Genomic DNA, 27,789 nt, shown 5'->3' on the forward strand with positions numbered 1-27,789 from the left:
CCGAACGGTCAAGTGACTCTGCCTAAAAAAACTTGTGATCCTGGAACTGAATGCATAATGAGCAGGATGTCTGTTGCTAAGTTATTTGTGTGTTTGTGTATAACTATTTAATCATCTAAGTATCTATTTATTGTAATCTAATTAATATATTCATATTCTTTACTGAGCTTGCTGTGGGACTGTATTATTTGTGTAAGATTATGGTCTAACACAGGGTTCAAAAAAATAATTATCAATGATAGTTATCTTGATAATTATCGCGATAATTACCGTGATTTTTTATGCCTGATAATTATCGATTTGATAATAAGCTAAAATTTTAAACCTCAAATATAAAAAAACGCCCCAATCATTATTTTTTACTATCAAAGAATATCCATGCCTGGGATAATTTTCGCGATTATTATCAAAGACTATAATTATTTGGAGAATTTCGAACCCTGGTATAACATATATTTATATGGTGCTTCAGAGTCCCTCAACTGTGCCGGCTGTTTAAACAACATTGGAGAAAATGATTATGTGTCAGCACTGGAACAAGAGTGGCATACAGATTGCTTCAGGTAAACTTCTTTGCTTATGTATTTAGGCTAATCTCTTAGCAAACCATGGGTCTTTTGAGATGCAAGTTAGTTCTTGTTCAATTTGGAATATGAACTCCCAAGGTTTTAACCTTGTCAGTCAAAAATCAACCTTTAAGTCATAAAGTTAGGTTATAATTTTTGAATCGTTGTACCAACTCATAAAATCAATATTCTGTCTACTGAACTCTAGGGGTTCAGATAGACCAAATAAATAATCGAGGTTCTTTGAATTTGATATTTTTGGCAGCTACTAAAATTACATACATACATACTTAATGGCGCAGCGACCCAAAATCAGTCTTGTCCTCCGACACGAGTACACGGTACACGCTAGTTGTCTCGATCGTGTGCCAGCTACTAAAATAACCTTGCAAGAATTACTCATTGATTAAGTAAATTGCTGGTGACAGAAGAAGCCTTGATTCAACAGTAAGAAGTAAGAAGTAAATTAGCTGATGATGATGATCATAACAAGCGGATTCTGTTACAGGTGCTCAGTATGCGACTGCCTGCTATCAACATGGTACCATGAGAAGGGTGGGCTGCTGTTCTGTCAGCAGGACTACTGGGCGCGCTTCGGCGAGCCATGTCACCACTGTCAAAAGGTAAACTTACTGATTGAAGAACTGTTAATTTGTTAAAAAGAAATGTATCACATAAACATTTTTTTCTTGTCTCTCTTGTAGTTTATTTTAATAAAGAGCTTTTGTGGAAGAAGTATAATAACTAAGAAAATGGCGCTGTATAATGTCATATGTTTTGTGGTAATTAATGATCAAAAGTTAAAACTAAATAATGTTTTTGTACCGCAGGTGATGACGGGTCCAGTTATGGCGGCTGGTACTCGCCACTATCACCCGGAATGCTTTGCGTGCAACACATGCGGAGCCCCCATTGATGACAAGGAGCCCTATGCTGTGCAGCAAGAACGGTTATATTGGTTAGTACTTACCTATACAATACAGCATATTCTTAAAAACATAAAAAATATTATTCCTAATTAAGCTCGAATTCTTCTTCTTACATAGCAACAAATACCACATTGAAACCTTTCTAGACCTGGTTATGGCCTTTGACACAGTATTCAAACCAATTTTTCTTTACTAACTTGAAATATTATTGATTTCTAAGCATGTCGTTGGCCTGATGTAATATTTATCTCTTCAGAAAAAGAAAACAAATTGTCAAAGTCAATTCAGCTTACATTTTGATTCTGACTTTTCAAATTTGGACTACCACAAGGAAGTGTCCTAGGACCAACACTCTTTAATTTAAAATAGTTTTCACGTGCAAGTTACCTCCTGGCTTTATATAACCAATAGTCTGACAAACCAATTTTTCAGTAGATAAAAGCGCGAAATTCATAATAAGTAAGGGTGGTTGATCTTTGGGGCCTACATTATTCAAATTTGCCGCTTTATTCTACTAACAGACTTGGTTTCTCATTCTATATTGTGTTAAGTGTATCGTTTGTGTTTAGCTCGCCATGTTACGCGCGCTCGGAGGCGGGTGCGCGTGCGCTGCGCGTGGTGCGGGCGCCGGCGCCGGCCGCCAAGCTCAAAGATACTGAGTAAGTTTTTACTCATACTGACTTTAATTATCTAGTAAATTAGGTACTAATAAAATATTGTTCGTACAAAAGGGAATTTCTATTCGATTATAGTGACCCGTTGGATTAGATATGTAACGGTTCTAATAATACTGACATTAATTTAAGTAGTTTAAGAGTGCGACTGCTCATTTCAGTTGCGGTTACGTATATGTAACATACGTATATTCTAGGAAAAGTAACACTCTCAGTGGCAATCCATAAGGTTTTTTTTTAGTCCATAAGGTTTGAGCGTCACATAACTACTAACCGATAGTTCACGCTCGAAGTGTAAGGAATAACAAGCAGTGAAAGCGAGTGTGCTGAACGCGATGATTATAAGGGGAATATAAGGAAGCCCTTAGGATTCCTTGGACTTCGTGCGTGAACTGTACCACTGAACTAACTGAGTAAACCACTGTATAGAGGGCGCTGCGCTCACAACATGTCGGCCGCGGCGCGCGCCGTGCTGCGCGCCGCGCTCACCGCATGCATCCAGCTCACCTGCCATAGGTACTAACTACTACTAAAACACTAACATAACAACCTAATTTAAAATTAAACATATTCCTTATAAAAGCATTTTCAATAAAAAGTGTACCATTTACTTTTTTCCGAAATCCATCAACTTTTGGGTTATTTCTACTCAGAATCACGAGGACTATCGATTTAAAAAGAAAAATAATGTATCCAAAAAAAATATGACAGTTTTGTAACGCATTTTCACATACATTTTATATGAGCTGTTACAAAACTGACACCCAAAATTTGTATGAAAAACTGGGGACCCTTTTTTTCTTTGTGATTCTCAGTCTAAATAACTCAAAAGTTGATGGTTTTTCGAAAAAAAATGTAAATGGTACCAATTCGAGTTTTGTAAAAACAGGCTCGAGAATACCTTTTCTACGATTTATAACTGTTTGCTAAGTTTATTTAGTGTTTCAACGTCTACATTAAGGAAATGTGAGTCACTTGAGAAATATTCCTACTCCAAACACTAATTTTCTGGCCTATGTTATCTTAACTGGCCTACGTGACTAAAAGACTAGAAATAATAGTAATTCGCTATTACATCATTCCGATGGGTTATTAAAATTACTAAATTTAGTAATATCTAACGGGATGTTTTTTGTTACGTGATTCAAATTTCCTATCGGTTCGGGGGGGTGTTCGGGTCGGTTCTTTTTAGGGTTCCGTAGCCAAATGGCAAAAAACGGAACCCTTATAGATTCGTCATGTCTGTCTGTCTGTCCGTCTGTCCGTCTGTCCGTCTGTCCGTCCGTATGTCACAGCCACTTTTCTCCGAAACTATAAGAACTATACTGTTGAAACTTGGTAAGTAGATGTATTCTGTGAACCGCATTAAGATTTTCACACAAAAATAGAAAAAAAAAACAATAAATTTTTGGGGTTCCCCATACTTCGAACTGAAACTCAAAAATTTTTTTTTCATCAAACCCATACGTGTGGGGTATCTATGGATAGGTCTTCAAAAATGATATTGAGGTTTCTAATATCATTTTTTTCTAAACTGAATAGTTTGCGCGAGAGACACTTCCAAAGTGGTAAAATGTGTGTCCCCCCCCCTGTAACTTCTAAAATAAGAGAATGATAAAACTAAAAAAAATATATGATGTACATTACCATGTAAACTTCCACCGAAAATTGGTTTGAACGAGATCTAGTAAGTAGTTTTTTTTTATACGTCATAAATCGCCTAAATACGGAACCCTTCATGGGCGAGTCCGACTCGCACTTGGCCGCTTTTTTTTAATGTTTGTTTGCTTTATTACTTCAATGAACCACTTTATTTGTTTATAAATCCATAAATATGTCGCTCTTGAAATCGTGAACCATTTAACGGGTTTAGATCTCTATCTCTCTCGAAAACAGATGTGATGAGTTAATTGGTTATGATTTTTTCCTTTTTATTTAGGGCACATATTTAGAATTAGGTTAATATACCTAATACTACTAGACTAGCGACTAGCCTAGGCTTCACAACACATGTTATCATTGTTGTAGATAAAACTGATCTCATCTCATTTAAGAACGGTTTTTATTAATTGTGTAGTACAATAAATCCTAATTATGCGAGCACAGGCCAGTATTAATTAATAGTTATTTGTACAACAAGAGAGCGAGCGTAGCGAGTGAATCTAATTTAGAATCTTGAGCGTAGTAAGGGCCTCAAAAGCGCACGAGATGTAAATAACTTTGATCTCGTGTAGTTCACAAAACTTTTCACCTCAGCAGTGAGAACATATTAGAGAACCCGAAAAATGTATTCCTTCTTCATCACTTACCTCTATTCACTCATGTTTTCTTAAGATATACCAACAATTAAGTTTTCAGCTCAGCAGCTCGAACAAGGGTACTTTGCTACTTAAAAACAGTGAGCAAAGTCGCATTTTGCTCATTTTGTCTCACTCAGTGAGCAAAATGCGATTTTGCTCACTGTTTTTAAGTAGCAAAGTACCCTTGTTCGAGCTGCTGAGGTGAAAACTATATTACTTACAGTATTTCATTCATTAATCTATGACTCTCACTGTGGCACACTATATTCTGCACCTTATGTCAATTTAATAAGATTCAAAATGAAATATAAAATTGAAGTCTGACACTCCACCTCAAGCGTTTAGTCAGTGTCACTAGGGGATTCTAATAGAACGTACGTGTAATTACTAAAAAGTTTAAGTAATTTATTTTATCCTGTTTATGAATGAATTCAAATACCTAAAGTTTGTGGATTTATGATAGTGATTTGTTTCTATAATAGTGTGATTATGGAATGGTGTAAATATAGGTAGTGCAAATAAGGATAACAAATTTGTTTTTATATAAATGTGAGTATTGTTACCGCACAGTAGAATCTTTTACTGGTCAATCTAATTAAGGTTGATGCCATAATTTAGTACCTACCTTACGATGTTTTACTAATATATTTTTATGTACTCTTTTATTATTATTTAAAAATACACATTTACAGCTTCTTTTATAAAAGTAGGTATTTAGGTACAGTATTAGGTACATCCCAGGTGCTTAAATCCGGTATTTTTGGTACATATATTTGTAACGATAATATATATAATTTATAAAATCAATAAGCCAATGATCTAAACGGCTTTACCTATGTATAAAACAGGTGAATAAAAACTTAAGAATTTTACTATGTTCTTCTTAATTGATGAGTGATGAGTTACACACTACAAAATAGGTGTTATTTATAAGAATTAAATACTGTTTTTATTATAGTAAATGTAACCTAGAAATATGCATTGCGCTCCTTATATTGCAAGATTCACTATCCTTGATAATCGATTAATATCGCATCAAAATATGATTAGGTAATATCAAAATGAAATATTTTGGTAGCAATATTAAATGTACAAAGTTAAAAATAAAAGAGTACATATAAAAACGTAACTGCGATAGACTCAAAAAATAGGCCTCATTGATTTTCGGCAATAAGTATCCTTTTGCAAGAAAACGTCAAAAACTATAATTGGCAAATGGGGCTTTAGTTTTGGTAACTACACTCAAGAGTAACAAAAATAGATCATTTTGTACGAACATTCTGTACAAAGAGGCTTGATTTTATTTCCCATGTACAGTCGCCATCAGATATATCGGAGCGGCCAAAATGTTCACAATATCTGAACACGCACTTTAACGCCTTGACAATAGAGGCACAAAACAGAATACAGTACAGAAATCAATCTACATACAAAGTGCGCTCGAGCAACGCACACATAGACACTGCTTACGGACACGATATCTCGGACCGGTTGGGACCAGTTCGAGCGCGAGTGTCAACCGCTTGAGACACGCGTCTGTGAACTTTTTTGTGCAATAATGGAGAAACAAAAAAAAAGTTATTATAACTGTTCAGTGGACGGTTGTTTAAATTCAACATTAAACAGTGAATTGTCGTTTTTAGGGTTACGTAGCCAAATGGCAAAAAACGGAACCCTTATAGATTCGTCATGTCTGTATGTCTGTCTGTCTGTCTGTCCGTCTGTCTGTCCGTCCGTATGTCACAGCCACTTTTCTCCGAAACTATAAGAACTATACTGTTGAAACTTGGTAAGTAGATGTATTCTGTGAACCGCATTAAGATTTTCACACAAAAATAGAAAAAAAACAATAAATTTTTGGGGTTCCCCATACTTCGAACTGAAACTCAAAATTTTTTTTTCATCAAACCCATACGTGTGGGGTATCTATGGATAGGTCTTCAAAAATGATATTGAGGTTTCTAATATCATTTTTTTCTAAACTGAATAGTTTGCGCGAGAGACACTTCCAAAATGGTAAAATGTGTGTCCCCCCCCTGTAACTTCTAAAATAAGAGAATGATAAAACTAAAAAAAATATATGATGTACATTACCATGTAAACTTCCACCGAAAATTGGTTTGAACGAGATCTAGTAAGTAGTTTTTTTTATACGTCTTAAATCGCATAAATACGGAACCCTTCATGGGCGAGTCCGACTCGCACTTGGCCGCTTTTTAAGCTACCAGTGGTTTCAGAAAGGTAAGTAGGTATCTGAATGTATTTCGATGGTTCGATTTAACGTTAAACAGAAAAGTTAGGTAGGTAGGTATAGGTAAGCACCCCGCCCCGGCCACTACTAGATACGAGTGCCACTACCACGATAGTTTTTTGTGCATAAATCATAGTTGACAACCCTAGAGCGACCGCCGAGCGTAGGTATGAAAAGTGAAGTACATACATGTGATTGACTTCTGTACTGTATCTGTTTTGTGATAGAGGCGTGTTCAGATATATATTTGTGAGCGCCTCGACCGCTCCGATATATCTGATGGCGACTGTACCTATCCGAAGTATAGGGTATTTTATTCATACGTAACAAGCCTTCTGAAATGGACATGTAGAAGGAAAACGGTCAGTAAATTCATAGACGCTTACGTTACCTCAGTAGCAACGTCACCTGACTGCGTGCAACCGCAATGAGATTTCACAAGCAATATCAACTCTATGAACATTCACTTTAGACTCAAATCGCTTTAGCTGCAATTATCATAAGGAATAAGAAAGAAACGTCACATTGGAATTTCGATATGATTTTACAACTTATTCGTTCTATAGTGGTACTGTCCCGGCTCGTACCGATAATTCCAGTATTATTGCTTTTAAATATCTGCATTTGCAATGTTCGTTGCAAGTTAATATCTATAGTATTGTGTTGTATTTAATTTAAGTTTTGTTAGGGCGTCCGCTAGCCAGCGCGGGCGCACGGAGCGGGCGCACGCACGCATTAGTTATGGCTCCTCTACACGATGGGCCATCATACTGGCCCACTAAGATACGCCAGAGTAGAGAGGGTAGTGGCGTCGGATGGCTTATGGGATGGCGATGGGATGGCCACGGTGTCGGTTTATCGTCCGCATATCAAAGGTAGTGAGCCAGCGATGGCGCGTACGCATCTACACGTGGACCACTCCATAGTGCTTGCTCAACCATCGCATGGCCATCTCGCTGGGCCATCGTGTAGAGGAGCCATTAGCGTTGGTCATACTATTTTTAAGGTTCCGTACCCAAAGGGTAAAAACGGGACCCTGTTACTAAGACTCCGCTGTCCGTCCGTCTGTCACCAGGCTGTATCTCACGAACCGTGATAGCTAGACAGTTGAAATTTTCACAGATGATGTATTTCTGTTGCCGCTATAACAACAAATACTAAAAACAGAATAAAATAAAGATTTACGTGGGGCTCCCATACAACAAACGTGATTTTTGACCGAAGTTAAGCAACGTCGGGCGGGGTCAGTACTTGGATGGGTGACCGTTTTTTTGCTTGTTTTTTGTTGACGGTGCGGAACCCTCCGTGCGCGAGTCCGACTCGCACTTGGCCGGTTTTTTTAATTTGTTAACCCGGTCACCCGTTCCGTGCAACCGCGCCAGCTAGCGGGCGCCCTTAACAAAACGCTTCCCGTGATATCGGGCCAGCTCTTCTTTTGCCTGGCTCCTTCCCATTTACTTGGGGTCGGCCTTTCTAATGATGCGTCGCCATGCCGGTCGGTCAAAAAGAAAAAAGCGGCCAAGTGCGAGTCGGACTCGCCCATGAAGGGTTCCGTATTTAGGCGATTTATGACGTATTAAATAAAACTACTTACTAGATTTCGTTCAAACCAATTTTCGGTGGAAGTTTACATGGTAATGTACATCATATATTTTTTTTTAGTTTTATCATTCTCTTATTTTAGAAGTTACAGGGGGGGGGGACACACATTTTACCACTTTGGAAGTGTCTCTCGCGCAAACTATTCAGTTTAGAAAAAAATGATATTAGAAACCTCAATATCATTTTTGAAGACCTATCCATAGATACCCCACACGTATGGGTTTGATGAAAAAAAAATTTTTGAGTTTCAGTTCGAAGTATGGGGAACCCCAAAAATTTATTGTTTTTTTTCTATTTTTGTGTGAAAATCTTAATGCGGTTCACAGAATACATCTACTTACCAAGTTTCAACAGTATAGTTCTTATAGTTTCGGAGAAAAGTGGCTGTGACATACGGACGGACAGACAGACGGACAGACGGACAGACAGACAGACAGACAGACAGACATGACGAATCTATAAGGGTTCCGTTTTTTGCCATTTGGCTACGGAACCCTAAAAAGCGGCCAAGTGCGAGTCGGACTCGCCCATGAAGGGTTCCGTATTTAGGCGATTTATGACGTATTAAATAAAACTACTTACTAGATTTCGTTCAAACCAATTTTCGGTGGAAGTTTACATGGTAATGTACATCATATATTTTTTTTAGTTTTATCATTCTGTTATTTTAGAAGTTACAGGGACACACATTTTACCACTTTGGAAGTGTCTCTCGCGCAAACTATTCAGTTTAGAAAAAAATGATATTAAAAACCTCAATATCATTTTTGAAGACCTATCCATAGATACCCCACACGTATGGGTTTGATGAAAAAAAAAAATTTGAGTTTCAGTTCTAAGTATGGGGAACCCCAAAAATTTTATTGTTTTTAGGGTTCCGTAGCCAAATGGCAAAAAACGGAACCCTTATAGATTCGTCATGTCTGTCTGTCTGTCCGTCTGTCCGTCTGTCCGTCTGTCCGTCTGTCCGTCTGTCTGTCCGTCCGTATGTCACAGCCACTTTTCTCCGAAACTATAAGAACTATACTGTTGAAACTTGGTAAGTAGATGTATTCTGTGAACCGCATTAAGATTTTCACACAAAAATAGGAAAAAAACAATAAATTTTTGGGGTTCCCCATACTTCGAACTGAAACTCAAAATTTTTTTTTTCATCAAACCCATACGTGTGGGGTATCTATGGATAGGTCTTCAAAAATGATATTGAGGTTTCTAATATCATTTTTTTCTAAACTGAATAGTTTGCGCGAGAGACACTTCCAAAGTGGTAAAATGTGTGTCCCCCCCCCTGTAACTTCTAAAATAAGAGAATGATAAAACTAAAAAAAATATATGATGTACATTACCATGTAAACTTCCACCGAAAATTGGTTTGAACGTGATCTAGTAAGTAGTTTTTTTTTATACGTCATAAATCGCCTAAATACGGAACCCTTCATGGGCGAGTCCGACTCGCACTTGGCCGCTTTTTTTTTTCTATTTTTGTGTGAAAATCTTAATGCGGTTCACAGAATACATCTACTTACCAAGTTTCAACAGTATAGTTCTTATAGTTTCGGAGAAAAGTGACTGTGACATACGGACGGACAGACGGACAGACAGACATGACGAATCTATAAGGGTTCCGTTTTTTGCCATTTGGCTACGGAACCCTAAAAATCATCATTTTCTTGTTCCACAGGATAGACTCGTCCTGCGGCCTGCTGACGCTACACATCGGAGACCGCATCCTGGAAATCAACCCACCTAAACCCAAGGATGAGCCAGATAGAGTTCCAGACACAGTTATACAGGTAGGATAGAACACGTTTCATAACCTCGTACGGCCCAATGTGCATTACAATGTACACTCCCTTTAACACATTCAGTGCCGAAAACCCGACTATCATGTATTTTATGATTTCGTTCCCAGGCCGGACGACCCGATAGTCGGGATCGTGGTACTACAGCTTTATATGACGAAATTGTTGTGGCCTGGCGCGGATGTCTTGTTTGCCACCCGGAAATGAATGTTTTAATAAGTTAATAACTCACAATTTAATTAGAAAAATTAAGTAGCATTTTTTATTTGTTTCATTGCTTTCTCAAACATACTAAATTCAACCCAATTTACTATACAGCAAGGTTCAAATTAGAAGTACAAAAATTTGGTAGGTTAATAGTAGTTTAAAAATGTATTAGATATGCACAATTTTGCTATAAAAATTGTAATATTTCTTTCGCAGCTCACAATAGAACCCCCAGAAACACCGATGTGCAACATACAGACTGAGACGGAGCCCTCGTTAGAGGGGGACGGCAAGAAGGAGCGCCTGTTCAAGAGGAAGGGAGACGGCGCTAACAAGAGGGTCATTAAAAGGCGACAACCGAGCTCGCCGCTGCTGTGCGACAAGGAGAAGAGTAGTAGCATGTCGAAACTGCTGGATGCGTGAGTCTAGTTTGTTTATATAGATGGCCAAGCAGATCTTGTCATTAGAAAAAGGCGGCAAATTTGAAAAATGTAGGCGCGAAGGGATATCGTCCCATAGAATATTTGAATTTTCGCGCCTTTTTTTTCTGACACGATTTGCTTGACCAGCTATAGCATTATTATAAAAAACTTTTTCTTTTTAATGCTTGTAGAATCTGTGTCAAATGTCATTCTTTTACAGGCTTTTATCATAATCATAATCATAATCATTTAATCGCAATCCATGGTATTACAGGTGTTAACTTAGATTAGGTACAGCATGGACCCTACAAGGGCGTGGCAACATAATAATATTATATATAGGTATATAAGGGACATTAAACTAATTAATTGTCCATAAACTCTTGCAGAGTGTATGGGCATTCGGTTAAAAGGTAAGTCTTGAGCTTATTTACAAAGTTATCATATTTATTTTCATTTTTTATGTACTGGGGGACCTGGTTATATATTCGAATGGACATCGAGTAAGGGCCTTTGTTGAAGAAATGTAGGTTAGCGGGAACTGCTTGTACAAGTTTATTGCGGATACGTAAGTTATGTAGTTGTGGTTTGGGATTTTGGGGTTTTACAAATAAGCTTTCGTGTTTTCGCACAAATTTACAGGTTTCCATGATGTATAAGGATGTAAGGGTGAGAATATTTAATTTCGTGAAATGTGGTCTACAACTTTCTTTATTACTTATCTTGGTTAGGACTCGTATACATCTTTTTTGTAGTAGAAATAGGTTATTAGCATTTACACTATTGCCCCACAAAATGATACCATATTGTAGCCATGACTGGGCAAAAGCATGATAAGCACATATAGCAGCTTTTAAGTTGGTATTTATTAATATTTGTTTGAGAGCATAAGCAAATCTGGATAATTTGACAGAGATTTTATCAATGTGGGCTTTCCAGTTAAGGTTTTCGTCGATGCTGAAGCCAAGTAGTGGGCAAGTGCTGGTAAGTTCTAGATTTTGTGATTGGTATGAGTAATTTATTTGTAAAGCCAATCTTTGGTAGGGTCTAAATTGAATTAAGTTCGTTTTCTGCAGATTTATAATTAGATTATGTTCTTTAAGCCAAGGTAAAATAGTATTAAATATTGTGTCTAAGGTGGTCGTAACTTCAGTGGTGTTCGCGCTGGGAAATATGATAGAAATATCATCTGCATAGAGTAGGGATTTGATATTAGTATTAAGTAATTTTGGTAAGTCATTAATATATAGTATAAAAAGGATGCAGCCCAGCACGCTACCTTGTGGGATAGAACAAGTTGTGTTTATAGTGGAAGACCGAACTTTAGATAGTGTTTTAGTATTGTCATTGTAGAATTCTATTTCGACTATTTGTTGGCGGTTCATTAGGTAAGAGGTAAACCATTTATGCGCAGTACCACGAATACCAATTCCGTATAGTTTATTTAGGAGTATGTCATGTCGAACTCGATCATATGCTTTGCTCATGTCTAGCAGCAACCCGAACGCATATTTCTTATTATCAATTAATTTTAACGCTTCTTGAACAAATTTATATACTGTTAGTGTGGTAGATCTTTGTTTCCTGAATCCGTATTGTCGTTCATCAAACACATTAAATTTGTTGCAAAAGGATGTAAGTCGGTTAGTCATGATGGATTCAAAGATCTTCGAAAAGGTATTGAGCAAAGCAATGGGTCGATAATTTTGGGTGTCTGAAAGGTCTCCCTTTTTAAATATTGGTTTTATTAGTGAGATTTTAAGGCTTTCTGGGAATATTCCTGAGGAAAAGGACTGGTTTATAAGGTCCGTGAGAGGATTTGTCAACTCAGTGGCACATAATTTGACAAGTGAGGGAGGAATTTCATCAATTCCATGACTAGTTTTATTCTTTAACTGTTTAATATATTTAATACAATAGAGATGTAAATGTGTACAGTAATGTCACAGTCTATAAAACAATACAGTAATTCGACGATGCGAGGGGTGGGTCGCGCGTAGGGTTGTAAAAAAACGGTTTTTTTTCTGACTTGAAAAAAAAAAACATGAAAAAAAACCGTTTTTTTTCTGGAGTACGTTTTTTTTTCAAAAGTATGAAAACTCAAAATTTGCAAGGCAGTTAATACTTTTATACGGTTGTTTTACTTGTTTTAGACTTTATGTTAACCATTAAACCAATTTAATTTAACAACTTTGATTTGTAGGGACACAATGTAACAGGAATGCTGACAACGCATTCTAGATGCGAGCCGCGAGGCGCGGGCCTCGCCAGTTGTCCCCCGCCTTGCGACTTGCCCGGTAGTTCCCAATTGCGTATAAGTAGTGTAACGTTTTGCTAAATTTACTGACTGATTAAATTGGTTTTAATTAATTGTGTGTTAATATTGCAGAACGATAATAAAATCTTAATTGATATCCAGTGACTTTCAAATTAACATTCCTTCTGATCCCGGAGTTAGTGGTAGTGATTAGAGACCTACAGATTAATAACAACATAAATGAAATCTGTAGTGGTAGTTATCGCAGTTTACTGTTGGCAACACCAACGCCTCTCGTCGCCGCATCGGGGAATTCAGGGATTCCGGATACTGTACTGACATACTTACTTTAATGTACTTAGTTTTAAGTTACTTATATAAATAAATCACGAAAAACCGTTATTGTGGCATATTTTTGTTCATCTGAAAAAATTTAGAAAAAAAACCATGGTGTCAGGTTTTTTTTTCATAAATTTGAAAAAAAAACATTTGGTTTTTTTTCTATTTGCAACCCTAGTCGCGCGCACCCGAGCTGCATACATCGCCATCATTAGTGTTATGGAAAATGGCGTCGCTCTGTAGTTGCGCCAACGTTGTGTCGGGCAGCAGCCATAGAGTTGACTAGACGCCGACGCGCGGGACACGCTGGTGTGGGGTCTCTCTTATCGTGATGTCTGTCTGTTTTACGATGAGCATAAAAAGCTATGAAGACTTGTAGTTAAAATTCAACTTTACACAATCTTATTTTTGTTACAGTGTTGACGGTGATCCGGAACCAACGGGCGTACTCTGTGACTTGTCAAGGGCTCGGTCCTTTCGGGCAGAGCCGCGGGATGTGACGCAGCGGGTTTTCCGCGCTTGCGACTTGTTACAGGTTAGGATATAGTCACAAATTGCTATTTATACATATAATACTGAGGTGACCGCATCAATAAAAATTAAATTATTATTGGTGGCGTGGCATATAGATGGCGTTAATTTCAATATTTAACAAATAAACACATATCAGTGAAAGAATAAAGCTTTGGATTCCTCCGAAAACGGTGCCGTCATATTACGGCCGCTATATAGCGTTGACTGACGTCACTAGAACGTTGTCTATGTAAACAAGATGGCGCGGTTTCCTAGACGGCGTTACGTTACGTTGATTGTCAACGTAACGTAAGATGACGGCCGTCATGACCTTGTCGATAGTTTCGTGAACGTTTTATTAGATAGCGGTGACGCCATTTTGAATAAATGACACGAGATTTGAATAAATGATTTCGTACTACGATTATTTTCCTCTTCTGATGATATTTCATCCTCCAAGTAAATTATAGATGATCAAGCAAATCTTGTCAGTAGGAAAAGGCGCGAAATTCAAATTTTCTATGGGACGTTATCCCATCGCGCCTACATTTTTCAAATTTGCCGCTTTGACCTTGGTGGATGACGGTGTGTTATGACGTCGTGGTACTTTCCACATGTCGCCACCGTAAAGACGGCCGTCTTTTGCTGCCGCTATATGACGGCCGTCATATGACGGCACCGTTTTCGGAGGAATCCAAAGCTTAAGGGTCAATGTCAAATGGCGTTCTAACAGTTTTAATCTTTTGTCAAAAGATGGCAGTGAATTTACTGGGGGCTACATATTTTAGCATGACAGTAACTCTCTATACACTGTATCTATTCTCTTTGGTCGCACGCAAGGTGTTATTAGACATCTCCGGGGAAAATAGTCACAGTCAGTAGTGGAAGTCGTTTGGCTAATATACATAGTGAGCCTTTAATTTTTTTTTTATGTTGACAGGGCGAGCTATTAGGCTCGGGGTTTTTCGGTGAGGTGTACAAAGTGACTCACCGCGAAACCGGCGAGGTGATGGTGCTCAAACAACTGTACAGGCTCGACGAGGGCGCGCAGAGGAACTTCCTCAAAGAGGTAACATCCCATTTTTAGGGTTCCGTACCTCAAAAGGAAAAAAGCGGCCAAGTGCGAGTCGGACTCGCCCATGAAGGGTTCCGTATTTAGGCGATTTATGACGTATTAAAAAAAACTACTTACTAGATCTCGTTCAAACCAATTTTCGGTGGAAGTTTACATGGTAATGTACATCATATATTTTTTTTAGTTTTATCATTCTCTTATTTTAGAAGTTACAGGGGGGGGGACACACATTTTACCACTTTGGAAGTGTCTCTCGCGCAAACTATTCAGTTTAGGAAAAAATGATATTAGAAACCTCAATATCATTTTTGAAGACCTATCCATAGATACCCCACACGTATGGGTTTGATGAAAAAAAAAATTTTGAGTTTCAGTTCTAAGTATGGGGAACCTCAAAAATTTATTGTTTTTTTTTCTATTTTTGTCTGAAAATCTTAATGCGGTTCACAGAATACATCTACTTACCAAGTTTCAACAGTATAGTTCTTATAGTTTCGGAGAAAAGTGGCTGTGACATACGGACGGAATGGAAAAAATCAAAGTTTAGACGCGACTTAAACTTGGCTATTTTTGTGCTTTATCTCTGAACGCCACGGGTAACGTGCGCGGCGCGTCAGTGTGAACCGTATTGCAATGGACGAAGGTTGATATTGGGCTGAACCGCGCGCGTCATTTGACGTCTTTGGCGGTCAAAGGGTTAAAGCATTAGGTATGTATGTATTGTAGCTTCGTAGCCATAGAGAAATCTGTATTTAGTTTTAGGCTAGAACGTTAACATTGAATAATTTTACGGTTTAGACTCACTTGTTTTTAGTCACTCGCGCGACATGTTTCGGAGAGCCTAGGTCTTCTTTCGCAAGCACTAACACTGCGAGCCGGACCTAAACCATCCAGTGAGTCTAAACCGTAAAATTATTTAATGTTAGTAGTATATCTCACAACAGTTTAAATTTGACTAGATCCTTAAGTTATGTATAATGTATTAAGATAGACCTCAAATATGTATTGAATGTCCTCCAGGTGGCGGTACTGCGGTCTCTGTCGCACCCGAACGTTCTTCGTTTCATCGGTGTGTTGTACCGCGACAAAAGACTGCATCTGGTGACAGAATACGTGGCCGGAGGGACTCTATACAGCCTCATACAGGTAAGGTTTGATCTACTTTTCAGAATTAGAAAAACTTGTAGTTTTATCTACCTACTAAATCTGTGGCATGATAATTTTTAAAGTGTAAGTACGAATGCTATTCATTTTTTGTAAAAAATAAAACGCTATTAGGTATTATGAACTTACCCACGTGATTCTTTTTGCGGTATATTGATCAGCCGCGGCCCGCCTTAAGGAGCGCTTGTGCGGTGCACTCCCATATATAATCAAAATGAAATTATGGTACCTATTTAATATATTACTATTTAAGATCGATCGTAAAAAACTCAATACCAATTAAATAATAACCTTTATTCATTATAAGTTTATAGACAGCTCACCACTACCTACACGGCGTACTCCTATAATTTCATAGAAATCAAAGGTAACGCGCGAAGCGGAGCGCTTTGGATTGCGCTCCTATGGAAAAAGATTTAGTACATTCGATCAATAGGAAATTCAATAAGAGCGAAAGAGAAGTTTCACCACAGGTCCGCACGTGAAACGGAAGATTTTCTATGAGGGAAGAGGCAAAAAAGGTGCGGCGCTCCGAGCCCGGTTGACCTTGCGCGCGCATCCCGCGCGCCATGTTGATGTTGTCACGTGTTTCTAAAAAGACCTTAGTCAATTTTAAATTATGTGCGGGAATGCAATTTTGGCTTTTTTTCATTCTAAATAATGAAACAAGAGTTTAAACAGTTAAAGCACATAATCTGTTTGTTGTGAGGTGTTTAAAAATTAATGAATTTAACGTGAGAATGTGAAAAAGTTTACAAAATCGACTCGAGTTAAATTATGGACGACCCTGAACTTTCGTAGCAATGTTAGTCAAAAACAAAAACTTATATATATTTTAAATCAGATCAATATGCAAAAACACCGTGGTTGTGTTGTGTGAATGTGATAAAAGTAACTAGCTTATTTTGTTTTTCGTGTTATCTAAGTATATGTTTTGTGTTTGGCGCGGGCGCGAGCGACGGCTGTGCGGTGAGTTTGTTTGGAGCGAAACAGGTGTGTTATTAACAATTTAGCACATCTTTTCATAAAATTGAAATAAAAACATTATATCCATTTGTAAAATGAACTGCAGTTGGCGTCTATCGGTCGTCAAGATATTCGTAATACCGAAAATCTATGAGAGAGTTCAATGACCGGGTGGACGGAAACCGACATCTAGGTACTTTGCGACGGTTAATTGAATGTGTAGGTTTAGTTTTTGTTTTTTATTGTGAGTGAACACCCATAATACATAGCTACCAGCCGCCCCTGATATTGATACTTTTTAAACTAACGAATAGGACCACTAGTAATTTTATATGTAAACTGGCGACTAGCCCTAGCTTCGCACGGGATTTCAAATTATACATAAACCTTTCTCTTGAATCACTCTATCTATTAAAAAAAACCGCATCTAAATCCGTTGCGTAGTTTTAAAGATCTAAGCATACATAGGGACAGACAGACAGCGGGAAGCGACTTTGTTTTATACTATGTAGTGATGTATAGATTCTTTATAGAGACATAATTGAGTGACTATCTGTAGAATTGATCAGAGTGTAAGAAGGTTCATAAGTAGTTTATTGTCCACAGGACACCAGTACGGAGTTGTCGTGGACGGAGCGAGTCCGCCTGGCGCGGGACGTGGCGGGGGGGGTGGGGTACCTGCACCGCATGAACGTCATACATCGGGACCTCAACTCACACAACTGTCTAGTGCGCGAGGTGAATCGCTCTACCACACTTTCTGATTTTTAGGGTTCCGTAGCCAAATGGCAAAAAACGGAACCCTTATAGATTCGTCATGTCTGTCTGTCTGTCTGTCTGTCCGTCCGTATGTCACAGCCACTTTTCTCCGAAACTATAAGAACTATACTGTTGAAACTTGGTAAGTAGATGTATTCTGTGAACCGCATTAAGATTTTCACACAAAAATAGAAAAAAAACAATAAATTTTTGGGGTTCCCCATACTTCGAACTGAAACTCAAAATGTTTTTTTTCATCAAACCCATACGTGTATCATGGATAGGTCTTCAAAAATGATATTGAGGTTTCTAATATCATTTTTTTCTAAACTGAATAGTTTGCGCGAGAGACACTTCCAAAGTGGTAAAATGTGTGTGTCCCCCCCCCCTAACTTCTAAAATAAGAGAATGATAAAACTAAAAAAAATATATGATGTACATTACCATGTAAACTTCCACCGAAAATTGGTTTGAACGAGATCTAGCAAGTAGTTTTTTTTTAATACGTCATAAATCGCCTAAATACGGAACCCTTCATGGGCGAGTCCGACTCGCACTTGGCCGCTTTTTTAAATAAATAAGTTTTTGCCAAAAAAATCATTTTTGGTACAAGCTTTTATCGCTGACTGTACTTTTCTTACGACAGACAACTAATACTCATCGAGACAATTCTAAAAACCTCTGACACAATTAGGTTGCGTTGTTTCATCACAGAGTTCCTATGGCCACCTCCTGTCTCCATCATCAGATCAGCTCGATGGTACCATAATATTGCATTGTCACCCGACTTACATGTGTATGCAAAATTTCAGCTCAATCGGAAACCGGGAAGTGGATCAAATGTAACTTGCAAGATTCCATTACATAGTTAGTTACATACAGGTCCACCTAATAAAAGCTTGTTAAAATCGTCCGACTTCATCCGTGTGTGGTGTATTACATTGCGGGCCGAATTATTTTGTATGGTTAAAATTTTCAATGCATTTCTAAGTAAAATCTATCTCAATATACTTTTTAGGTCCTATGCTAACCACCGTTTGAATATTCGCCCGTATTGGATTTACACATTGTATATATAAATAAATAAATAAACAAGAATTGCTCATTTAAAGGTATTAGATATTAGAAATGTATAAGTAACATTCTGATGCAGGACAAGACAGTGATAGTGGCGGACTTCGGGCTGGCTCGGATCGTGCAGCGCACCGCCAGCAGCTCGCTCGAGCGCCACTCCACCTTACGGAGGAAACGGTACACGGTATGTTTTGGCTTATCTACTAAAGATGGGTAGGACATCAATTTAAAACAAGTTTGTATGAGTACCTCATTTTCTAAAATGAGGTGTTACAATGTCTTACTTCAAATGAGGTGAGGTACTAGCATATTTTCAGCGTCGACTATTCCATTAATTCCAACGGCAACAAAAATATTTAATGTATATACATATTTATGTATTCATCACTTCCTTTATAAATAAATAAATAGTAACATTTAATTGGAGTGCAATTCTGGAGGTTAAGAATAGAACTTTTAGGAGAAAGATAATTTTAGAATCAAGTAAAATGAATAGAGGAGTGAAGTAAGACATTTTTGCGGTACGAAGTACTGCGACAAATTAACAAAATGAGTGGTACAAATGAGGTGCCTCACGAGTGAGCGACTCAACACTATTATCTACTTCGAAAGAAGTCTGTTTGTTCGTGCCGGGTCTCTATTGTTTCCCAAAAAGTTTTAAGTCATAATGTATTGTCTGCCCGCATTTTCGTAGTCATAATTCATTTGGTTCAGAAACGAGTCACCTTTCAGGATTGCCATAAAACAAACCTAACCTATCTATAGAATCTACCTTACGAAAATCCTGAAAAGTTAACGGTTTCAGTTATATGACTAATGATAATATGACAAACAATACATTACGACTTAAAACTTTATGGGTAACAAAGGGACCCTGTTTGTGCCGTTAAGGCTAAAATTGTGTTTAGATGGTTCTTACATAAATTTCATCTTATTAGAAAGCGTTATTTTAATTTAGTTGGGGATTTGTATTATATAGTCGATGACCGGTCTGGCCTAGTGGGTAGTGACCCTGCCTGTGAAGCTGCGGTCCTGGGTTCGAATCCCAGTAAGGGCATTTATTTGTGTGATGAGCACATTGTTCCTGAGTCATGGTTGTTTTCTATGTATTTAAGTATTTGTATATTATATATATCGTTGTCTGAGTACCCACAACACAAGCTTTCTTGAGCTTACCGTGGGGCTTAGTCAATTTGTGTAATAATGTCCTATAATATTTATTATTATTTATTATTATTTTGCAGGTTGTGGGTAACCCGTACTGGATGGCGCCGGAGATGATGAACGGAAACGTGTACGACGAGAAAGTGGACGTGTTCTCCTTCGGGATCATACTCTGCGAGGTTAAACTACATCCTTACTATATTATTTTATCCATATGTGTTATGTAATAAAATTCTTAATTGCAATATCTATAATAATCTAAACTTTAGTTAATTATAAACCTCTTTAAAATCTAAAATTTCGTTGATAATTGTCTGTCCGTGTCATTTTGGTGTTTATTATAATTGAATATTTTATAAATAAATAAAAAGTCATTTATTGTCGCAAAACACAGTAACAAAATAAAACAAACAAGGAAAAAGAAAAAAGACACAATAAGCACATAAGTCCAATAGGGTTGCTGACTGTATAAATATATATATGTTTAATTATAACTATGTAGAAGGAGGAGTTAATTTGAACGTAACGTCGTGTGTGCGTTTCATATACACTAGTATCTAACCGTTCCGACAGTTCGCAATGGTAATGGCAGTTATCAATGGTTTGCTAAGGTATATGTAAATGGTTGTGTATTCTTTTAATAAGTAAGTATTTGTTCTTCAGATAATCGGGCGCGTATCAGCGGATCCGGATTTCCTCCCTCGGCGGCCGGACTTCGGTCTCAACGAGCCGTTATTTTTAGAGAATTTCTGCCGCGACTGCCCGCCGCCGCTTTCCCGCGTGGCGCTACTAGCGGCCCATTTACGCCCCGGACACAGGTACACACAAAAAACATAGAATTATCTCTTAGTCTAGACTTGTCTAAACGAGATAATTTTAGAAAAGTACTGCGACCGCCCAATCCCAAGTAGTCCCCAATCCGCATTGGGCTAGCGTGGGGACTATAGCCCGAGCCCTCTCGCGCATACTCGCGCGTTACTAGCTGTTCATTTACAGGTACCATTAAAATCACGGGATACTTAATAATTAAACTACATATCTATCTAATACCTTTAAACGAGCAATTCTTGTTTATTTATTTATTTATTTATATATATATATATTTCGGGGATCTCGGAAACGGCTCTAACGATTTCGATGAAATTTGCTATATGGGGGTTTTTGGGGACGAAAAATCGATCTAGCTAGATCTTATCTCTGGGAAAACGCGCATTTTCGAGTTTTTTTTATGTTTCCCGAGCGAAGCTCGGTCACCCAGATATTAACTGTGTTATTAGCGCAGGAAAAGAGGGTCATCCGGAACTTATGTTTAAAACTGTGTTGTACCAATCGATGATAATCCTTCATTTAGACATTTTTGACACACACTTTTTACAAAGATAAAAAGAAAGCGAGAAAGTTGGTATTTTTATAAATTAAGGGGTATTTTTATAAATCAAGTTTCCTGGAGCCCGGATTTTGGCCTCGCGAGTGGACGCGACACTTTTGAATGTTTCGGCTTCGCCGATCGTGTTAAAACTGTAAAGACACTTGGGAGCTTTTGACTGATTTGAAGCCAAATTTTAAATCTGTTTTCATTATTGCAGACCCACCTTCGAAGTGATCGAGATCTGGCTGGAAACGCTTTTAATGCACATGGGGAATTCAGCGGCCCAAGCGCGCCTACTCGCCGACATCGCGCAGTACGCGGCCGGCGGAGCCCCGAGCCGGGAGCTGCCGGGGCTGCACGAGGTGCTCAAGGTAAGCCTGCCTCTAAATCGAGCGAAACTAATATTTGATGGGCAATATAGATTAGATTGGGCAATATATGGGGAATATAGATTACGCAAAATATCATAGGTTTTTTGAGATGTCAGCCCTTTTATAACTAGGATTCTAGTAAAAGTGCCGAAAGAAACTATGAGATTTTAATTAAGGGTAAATTTGCCTAATCTTGTAGTCCATCGACTGTTCTAAAAACCCTTTGAATCTTGGCGTCGGTTTTAGGGACATCCCGTATGCCCTGTTTTCACAAAGCCGTTTAGGATATTTTTACCTCCTCCTAAATTTTCAGTTAGGTTCCGTTCTTAGGTCGCTTCGTACTTCGACTATAGAGGCAATTCTAAGAATCAGGGATGTTGCGGATGCGGATATTTAAAGGCTCACGTCCGTGGATGCGGATGCGGATGTCAAAATTAGGTACTTAGAAAACGTCAAATATTACATTTTTAGTATATTTTTATTTAAAAAAACGAAACGTTTAGTATTTGAGCAAGAATATAGGTGCGTTATATTTAATAAACAGTAACTTGGCCGACTTTTCCTAGCACTTACGTCGCCGCTAAGACGTTCCTGTACCGACTTGTTCGACATCCGCATCCGCATAAGCTCCGCATCGATTTTATGCGGATGCGGCTGTTGAAAATAATGCGGAAGATCCGCGGATGCGGATGTTTGCAACATCCCTGCTAAGAATTAACGGCTAACATTGTTTTTTTGTTCAGTCCCCATCAACGGTGACCATCACGTCGCCCCCGCCGGCCCCCGGGCGCGCGCTGGGCAAGTGCGTGTCGGCCTCGCACATCGCCGCGCCGCCGCGCGTGGTCACCGTCACCAACCTGAGCCGCAGCCACAACACGCTGCACACGCCGGGTTATATACTGAGACAGAGGCCTGGCAACATCGACATCACCAAGGTATCACTCCATCACATCAACCCCGTCGGTGATGATGATTGACTATCTCCGTACTAAATTTCTTTTAATCGGTACACGGGTTTAAGCGTGAAGATTTATTTATTATAAAAAAATGTACATTAATCACTATTACAGCAAAGTAATTAATCATAATTACACCAAATAGGATGCCGCTCAGCATAAGCCACTAACATTCAAAATTAAAACTAAAATAGAAACTGGATAGAATAGAAACACAACAAAATAACATATATATGTGTAAAAATACTTTTTTTTTACAAATAGTTATCTATGAATGTAGTCCGCTTAGTTTTATACTTGTTCTTGGGTTACGAGTAAATACTTTTTAAAGTTGTACTTAAAGGAGGATTTGCAGTTTCTGATTGGTGGTGGTAAATTGTTCCAATACTTCGCTGCAGCATATGGGAAGTAATATTAGTATTAAATATTATCACGTTTGTCCCAGGTGGACGACATATCCGAGTGGCTGGACCCCCGCCCCAGCGACTCGCCCACCATGCCGGCCTTCCTCCGCAACCAGTCCGTCGAGGGTCTGGAGACCAGGGCCAAGCGCGACGCGCCGCTGCCCTTCTGCCGGCACCACAGCATCCCGGACCACTGCCAGGACGACAGGACCCTCAACGATGATGACTCCGACTCTTCGGATGATGACCTTGAAGACATTACGGATTGGCACAGGTAACTATAAGTAGTGACTCTGTGATCTTAAGACCCGCAACATTTCATGAGCATTTCCCGAAAGGATTTTTGGCCAAGCTACATGAAACTAGTAAGTCCGTCGAGGGTCTGGAGACCAGGGCCAAGCGCGACGCGCCGCTGCCCTTCTGCCGGCACCACAGCATCCCGGACCACTGCCAAGACGACAGGACCCTGAACGATGATGACTCCGACTCCTCGGATGATGACCTTGAAGATATTACTGATTGGCACAGGTAACTATAACTAGTGGCTCCAAGAAGACTCGCAATATTTCATGAGCATTTCGCGAAAGCATTTTTGAGCAAGCTGAAACGGAGACACCTCGCTCGCGCTTCCCACTCGCTCGCTCAGTAAATCCGTCGGAGGCCTCGAGATTGGCACAAGTAACTATTCAAAAAGAGTTATCGTGGGAGAGTGTTTTAGTGAAAAATTAATCTATGGCCTGCCCCAGGAGTTTTGTTTAGGATTAAATTACTAACCTTCATTGTACCGTAGTTTATAAATGAAGTAAGTTATCGTCTTCACTCTCGAACGTCGCGATATCACACGCGCGATATCATAGATTGCGCATAATTATCGCACTAGTGCGGTAAAGTAAGTAAGTAGCACCATATGTACTGTAAAATTTCTTATCTTTTCAGAAACGTCTCGACCGTAGGGACGTCCTTCAAAAAGGTCGAAAAAATGGAAATCGACCAACCCAAAACCCTCCTGTCAGGCATCGTGAAGAAAGGCGAGAACCTGCTCAAAAAGAACAGCTATGACGTCACCAGCGTCACCCTGAGGAACCCTGATGAGAGGAAAATACCTGAAGTGGACTGTAGGCGATTCAACATAGACTATTTGAATAAAAGTCCAGTTATGGCGGTCGCGGTGAAAAATATTCAAAAAGAAGCGAAACCTGTGGAAAAAACTGGATTTTTCACAAAGAAGTTACTCTCGCCGAAATTTAGTAGGCTCTTCAAACCGAACACGGCGGAGGTGGTGCGGAGTAAGACAGAGATGGACGATAAAGAGGAAAAGAGTCGGAGCAAGTTCTTTATACAGCGGCCCGCGTCGCCGAGCAACTTGTATAGAGGGCATCGCGTACGGCCCGTTGAGGATACCAAGGTGAGGAATTGTGTACTTTTTGGTAAAGTGTTAGAGTTCATTTTTACTTAAACAAGTCTTAGGCAAAAGCTGAACTTTTTCTGTTAAAAAAAAATGTTATATTTTATTTATTGCTTTGATAGAGTTTCGAATTTGTGATCTGTAGAAATACCCATCCAGTTGCTATCAGAAATATTCAAACAAATTAAAAGAAACATTTCGTAACCTACACCTTATAAAACAAAGTCCCCCGCCGCGTCTATCTGTCTGTATGTGCGATAAACTCGAAAACTACTGAACGGATTTTCATGCGGTTTTCACCTATCAATAGAGCGATACTCGAAGAAGGTTTAGGTATATCATTTATTAAGGTTTACCCGTGCGAAGCCGGAGCGTTTCGCTAGTAAGATATATAGGTTTGTGTTTACATAAGATTGTCTCCTACTATTTATCTATAGCACAGCCGCACTCAGTGTAGTGCAGTGCAGGGTACGCGACAGCCGCCACAGTCTCCTGGCCGTTGTGGCAGGGAGATGGGATAGTGCATTAGTTAGACACTGGACCTCCCAACATCTTAGTTTAGGTACTAACATAGTAATTTCAGTCCCCTTAGGTCGCATTGTCCGATTGACTCTTGGAGGATACAACTAAACGGAGTAGCCATTAACAGGCTTTCCCCTCTGTCGAAAATAGGCGGCCAACGGTCATACACAATGTATGACTGACGTTTATCTGACATGGCTATTTTTACGTTACGCATACATTTGACGTTCCCCTCCCCCGCAAAAATCGGCAGACGGTTTTGTACAGAAAATTACAGACATGGCGTCTCCGTTTGATTATATCCTCCAAGGATTGACTAGTCCGATCAATCGGAATACGAATATTTTTTTTTCCTGTTGGCTCGATTGATCGGACTATATGAACTTCTCAAATCCTGTCAGTCCTACTATCGGAGTAATGGGATTTTAAAAGTTCGTCTAGTTCGATCGATCGAACCACGAGGTTGTTTTTTCTTCCTGTTGGATCGATTGATCGGACATAACCGTAGACTTGATATTTTGCTAAGTCCGGATGACACATAAAGGTTATCTAATCTTAACTCATTACTAGAATTACATCTATTTGAAAGTTTGTAACTAACACTATGTTTGTTAGTTGAACTATATTTATTCAATCGTCCGAAATAAATTTTTTTTTTCATTAATGGGTTTTGTTTTGTAGGACAAAAAGGAGAACCACATACTAAAAAGCGACCTGAAGTTGGCGAGCCTGGGCAAGCCGATGACGCCGATATTCCGGCGGCACGCCGGCACGGAGCGGCCCGACTTCGCGGACGGCAGGTTCAGCTACCGCAAGCCCAGAGATGACAAGTTCATAGGTGGGAATCAGGGATGTTGCGAATATCCGCATCCGCAACCGCGGAACTTCCGCATTATTTTCAACATCCGCATCCGCATCCGCATAAAATCGATGCGGATGTAATGCGGATGCGGATGTGGAACAAGTCGGTACAGGAACGTCTTAGCATCGGCGTAAGTGCTAGACTGCTAGGTAATTTAGTCATTAACCAAAAAACCTATTAGAAATGAGCAGTCAAGCGTGAGTGGGACTTATTGTACGGAGCCCTTGGAATGCGAGTCCGATCCGCACTTGGCCGGTTTTTTGAAATAAAAATTACTAAAATGTAATATTTGACGTTTTTTATGGTACTATCTTGACATCCGCATCCGCGGATGTGAGCCTTTAAAAATCCGCATCTGCATCCACGGATGTCAAAAAATCGGCATCCGCAACATCCCTGGTGGGAATTATAGAATCGACCTTTACAACAATTACAACACAGGCAGGCGTGTCTCACTCCGCGATTTCGTCGCTTTGCTACAGGCAGCTAAAAGTACATCCGTTCGGCCCCAATTTTGGGGAAAGCCATAAGCCGCGCGTGGCGCTGTCGCCACCTAGCAGCCATATCTGTGCTGATCGTAACAGACGCGTTTTGTTAGAGAGTGAGCCTTCTGTATTTAGTACTATTATTTATTCTGTGACACAGGGTGGATTTTCAGCACTTGATCTGGTAGCTGCCCTCACTGACCCAAAAAAACCTGCCAAGTGCGAGTCGGACTCGCATTCCAAGGGTTCCGTAAATTAAGTCCGACTCACGCTTGACTGCACATTTCTAATAGGTCTTCCTGTCATCTATAGGTAAAGAACTATTTTGTGTATTCTTTTCAAAATTTTAAGACTCAATATTTTCGGAGATAAAGGGGGGAATGGTCGGACAGACAGACAGCAAGACGCACGAGTGATCCTATAAGGGTTCCGTTATTTTCCTTTTGAGGTACGGAACCCTAAAAAATGTCCTGTATACTCCAGATTTAGTTTAAAATAGTTCCGTTCCCATATGTGGTCGACAACACTGGTCGATTTCATAATTTCTACTTTTTATTAGGGTTCCGTACCCAAATGGCAAAAAACGGAACCCTTATAGATTCGTCATGTCTGTCTGTCTGTCCGTCTGTCCGTCCGTATGTCACAGTCACTTTTCTCCGAAACTATAAGAACTATACTGTTGAAACTTGGTAAGTAGATGTATTCTGTGAACCGCATTAAGATTTTCACACAAAAATAGAAAAAAAAACAATAAATTTTTGGGGTTCCCCATACTTAGAACTGAAACTCAAAAATTTTTTTTTCATCAAACCCCTACGTGTGGGGTATCTATGGATAGGTCTTCAAAAATGATATTGAGGTTTCTAATATCATTTTTTTCTAAACTGAATAGTTTGCGCGAGAGACACTTCCAAAGTGGTAAAATGTGTCCCCCCCCCCCCCTGTAACTTCTAAAATAACAGAATGATAAAACTAAAATACGGAACCCTTCATGGGCGAGTCCGACTCGCACTTGGCCGCTTTTTTATGTATTTCCGCTATAGGTAATGAAACTAACATTTTGATACAGAACTGGGAAGAAATAAGATCAAAGCCCCCGCCAAGCCCCTAACCCGCTGCTCGCCCACCAACAACGTGCCTCTAGAAGTAGACAAACCCGAGAAGAGAAGAGAAGGAATCTCGAGAAGCAACTACGTCAGCCTCGCCAACCTCAAGATCAACAGCAAGAAGGAATTCGAGAACAAGAGAGAAGACAGCTCGCCCGTCGAACGGGTCATTTAGACAGGGTACAGTACATTGTTTATTATTTGATTTTCAACCTTAACACAATCATGGTAAAGTCGATATTATA

General features: G+C 39.2%; 1 protein-coding gene across 1 annotated transcript; it reads left to right on the forward strand.

Annotated features, from left to right (window-relative positions):
- Positions 1–459: 459 nt before the first annotated feature.
- Positions 460–27,789, forward strand: LOC134657090 (LIM domain kinase 1; the record flags this gene model as incomplete). Its single annotated transcript, XM_063512643.1, has 19 exons — positions 460–563; positions 1,075–1,189; positions 1,397–1,524; positions 2,065–2,154; positions 10,004–10,115; positions 10,548–10,750; positions 13,767–13,884; positions 14,803–14,931; positions 15,958–16,083; positions 17,674–17,805; positions 18,980–19,084; positions 20,145–20,243; positions 20,728–20,882; positions 21,651–21,804; positions 22,548–22,739; positions 23,206–23,438; positions 24,101–24,569; positions 25,773–25,929; positions 27,508–27,789. Coding segments are annotated over 19 exons (3,033 nt in total), but the record flags the coding sequence as incomplete, so codon positions are not given.

The sequence above is a fragment of the Cydia amplana genome, chromosome 19 (genome assembly GCF_948474715.1).
Source record: "Cydia amplana chromosome 19, ilCydAmpl1.1, whole genome shotgun sequence".
Lineage (NCBI taxonomy): Eukaryota > Metazoa > Arthropoda > Insecta > Lepidoptera > Tortricidae > Cydia > Cydia amplana.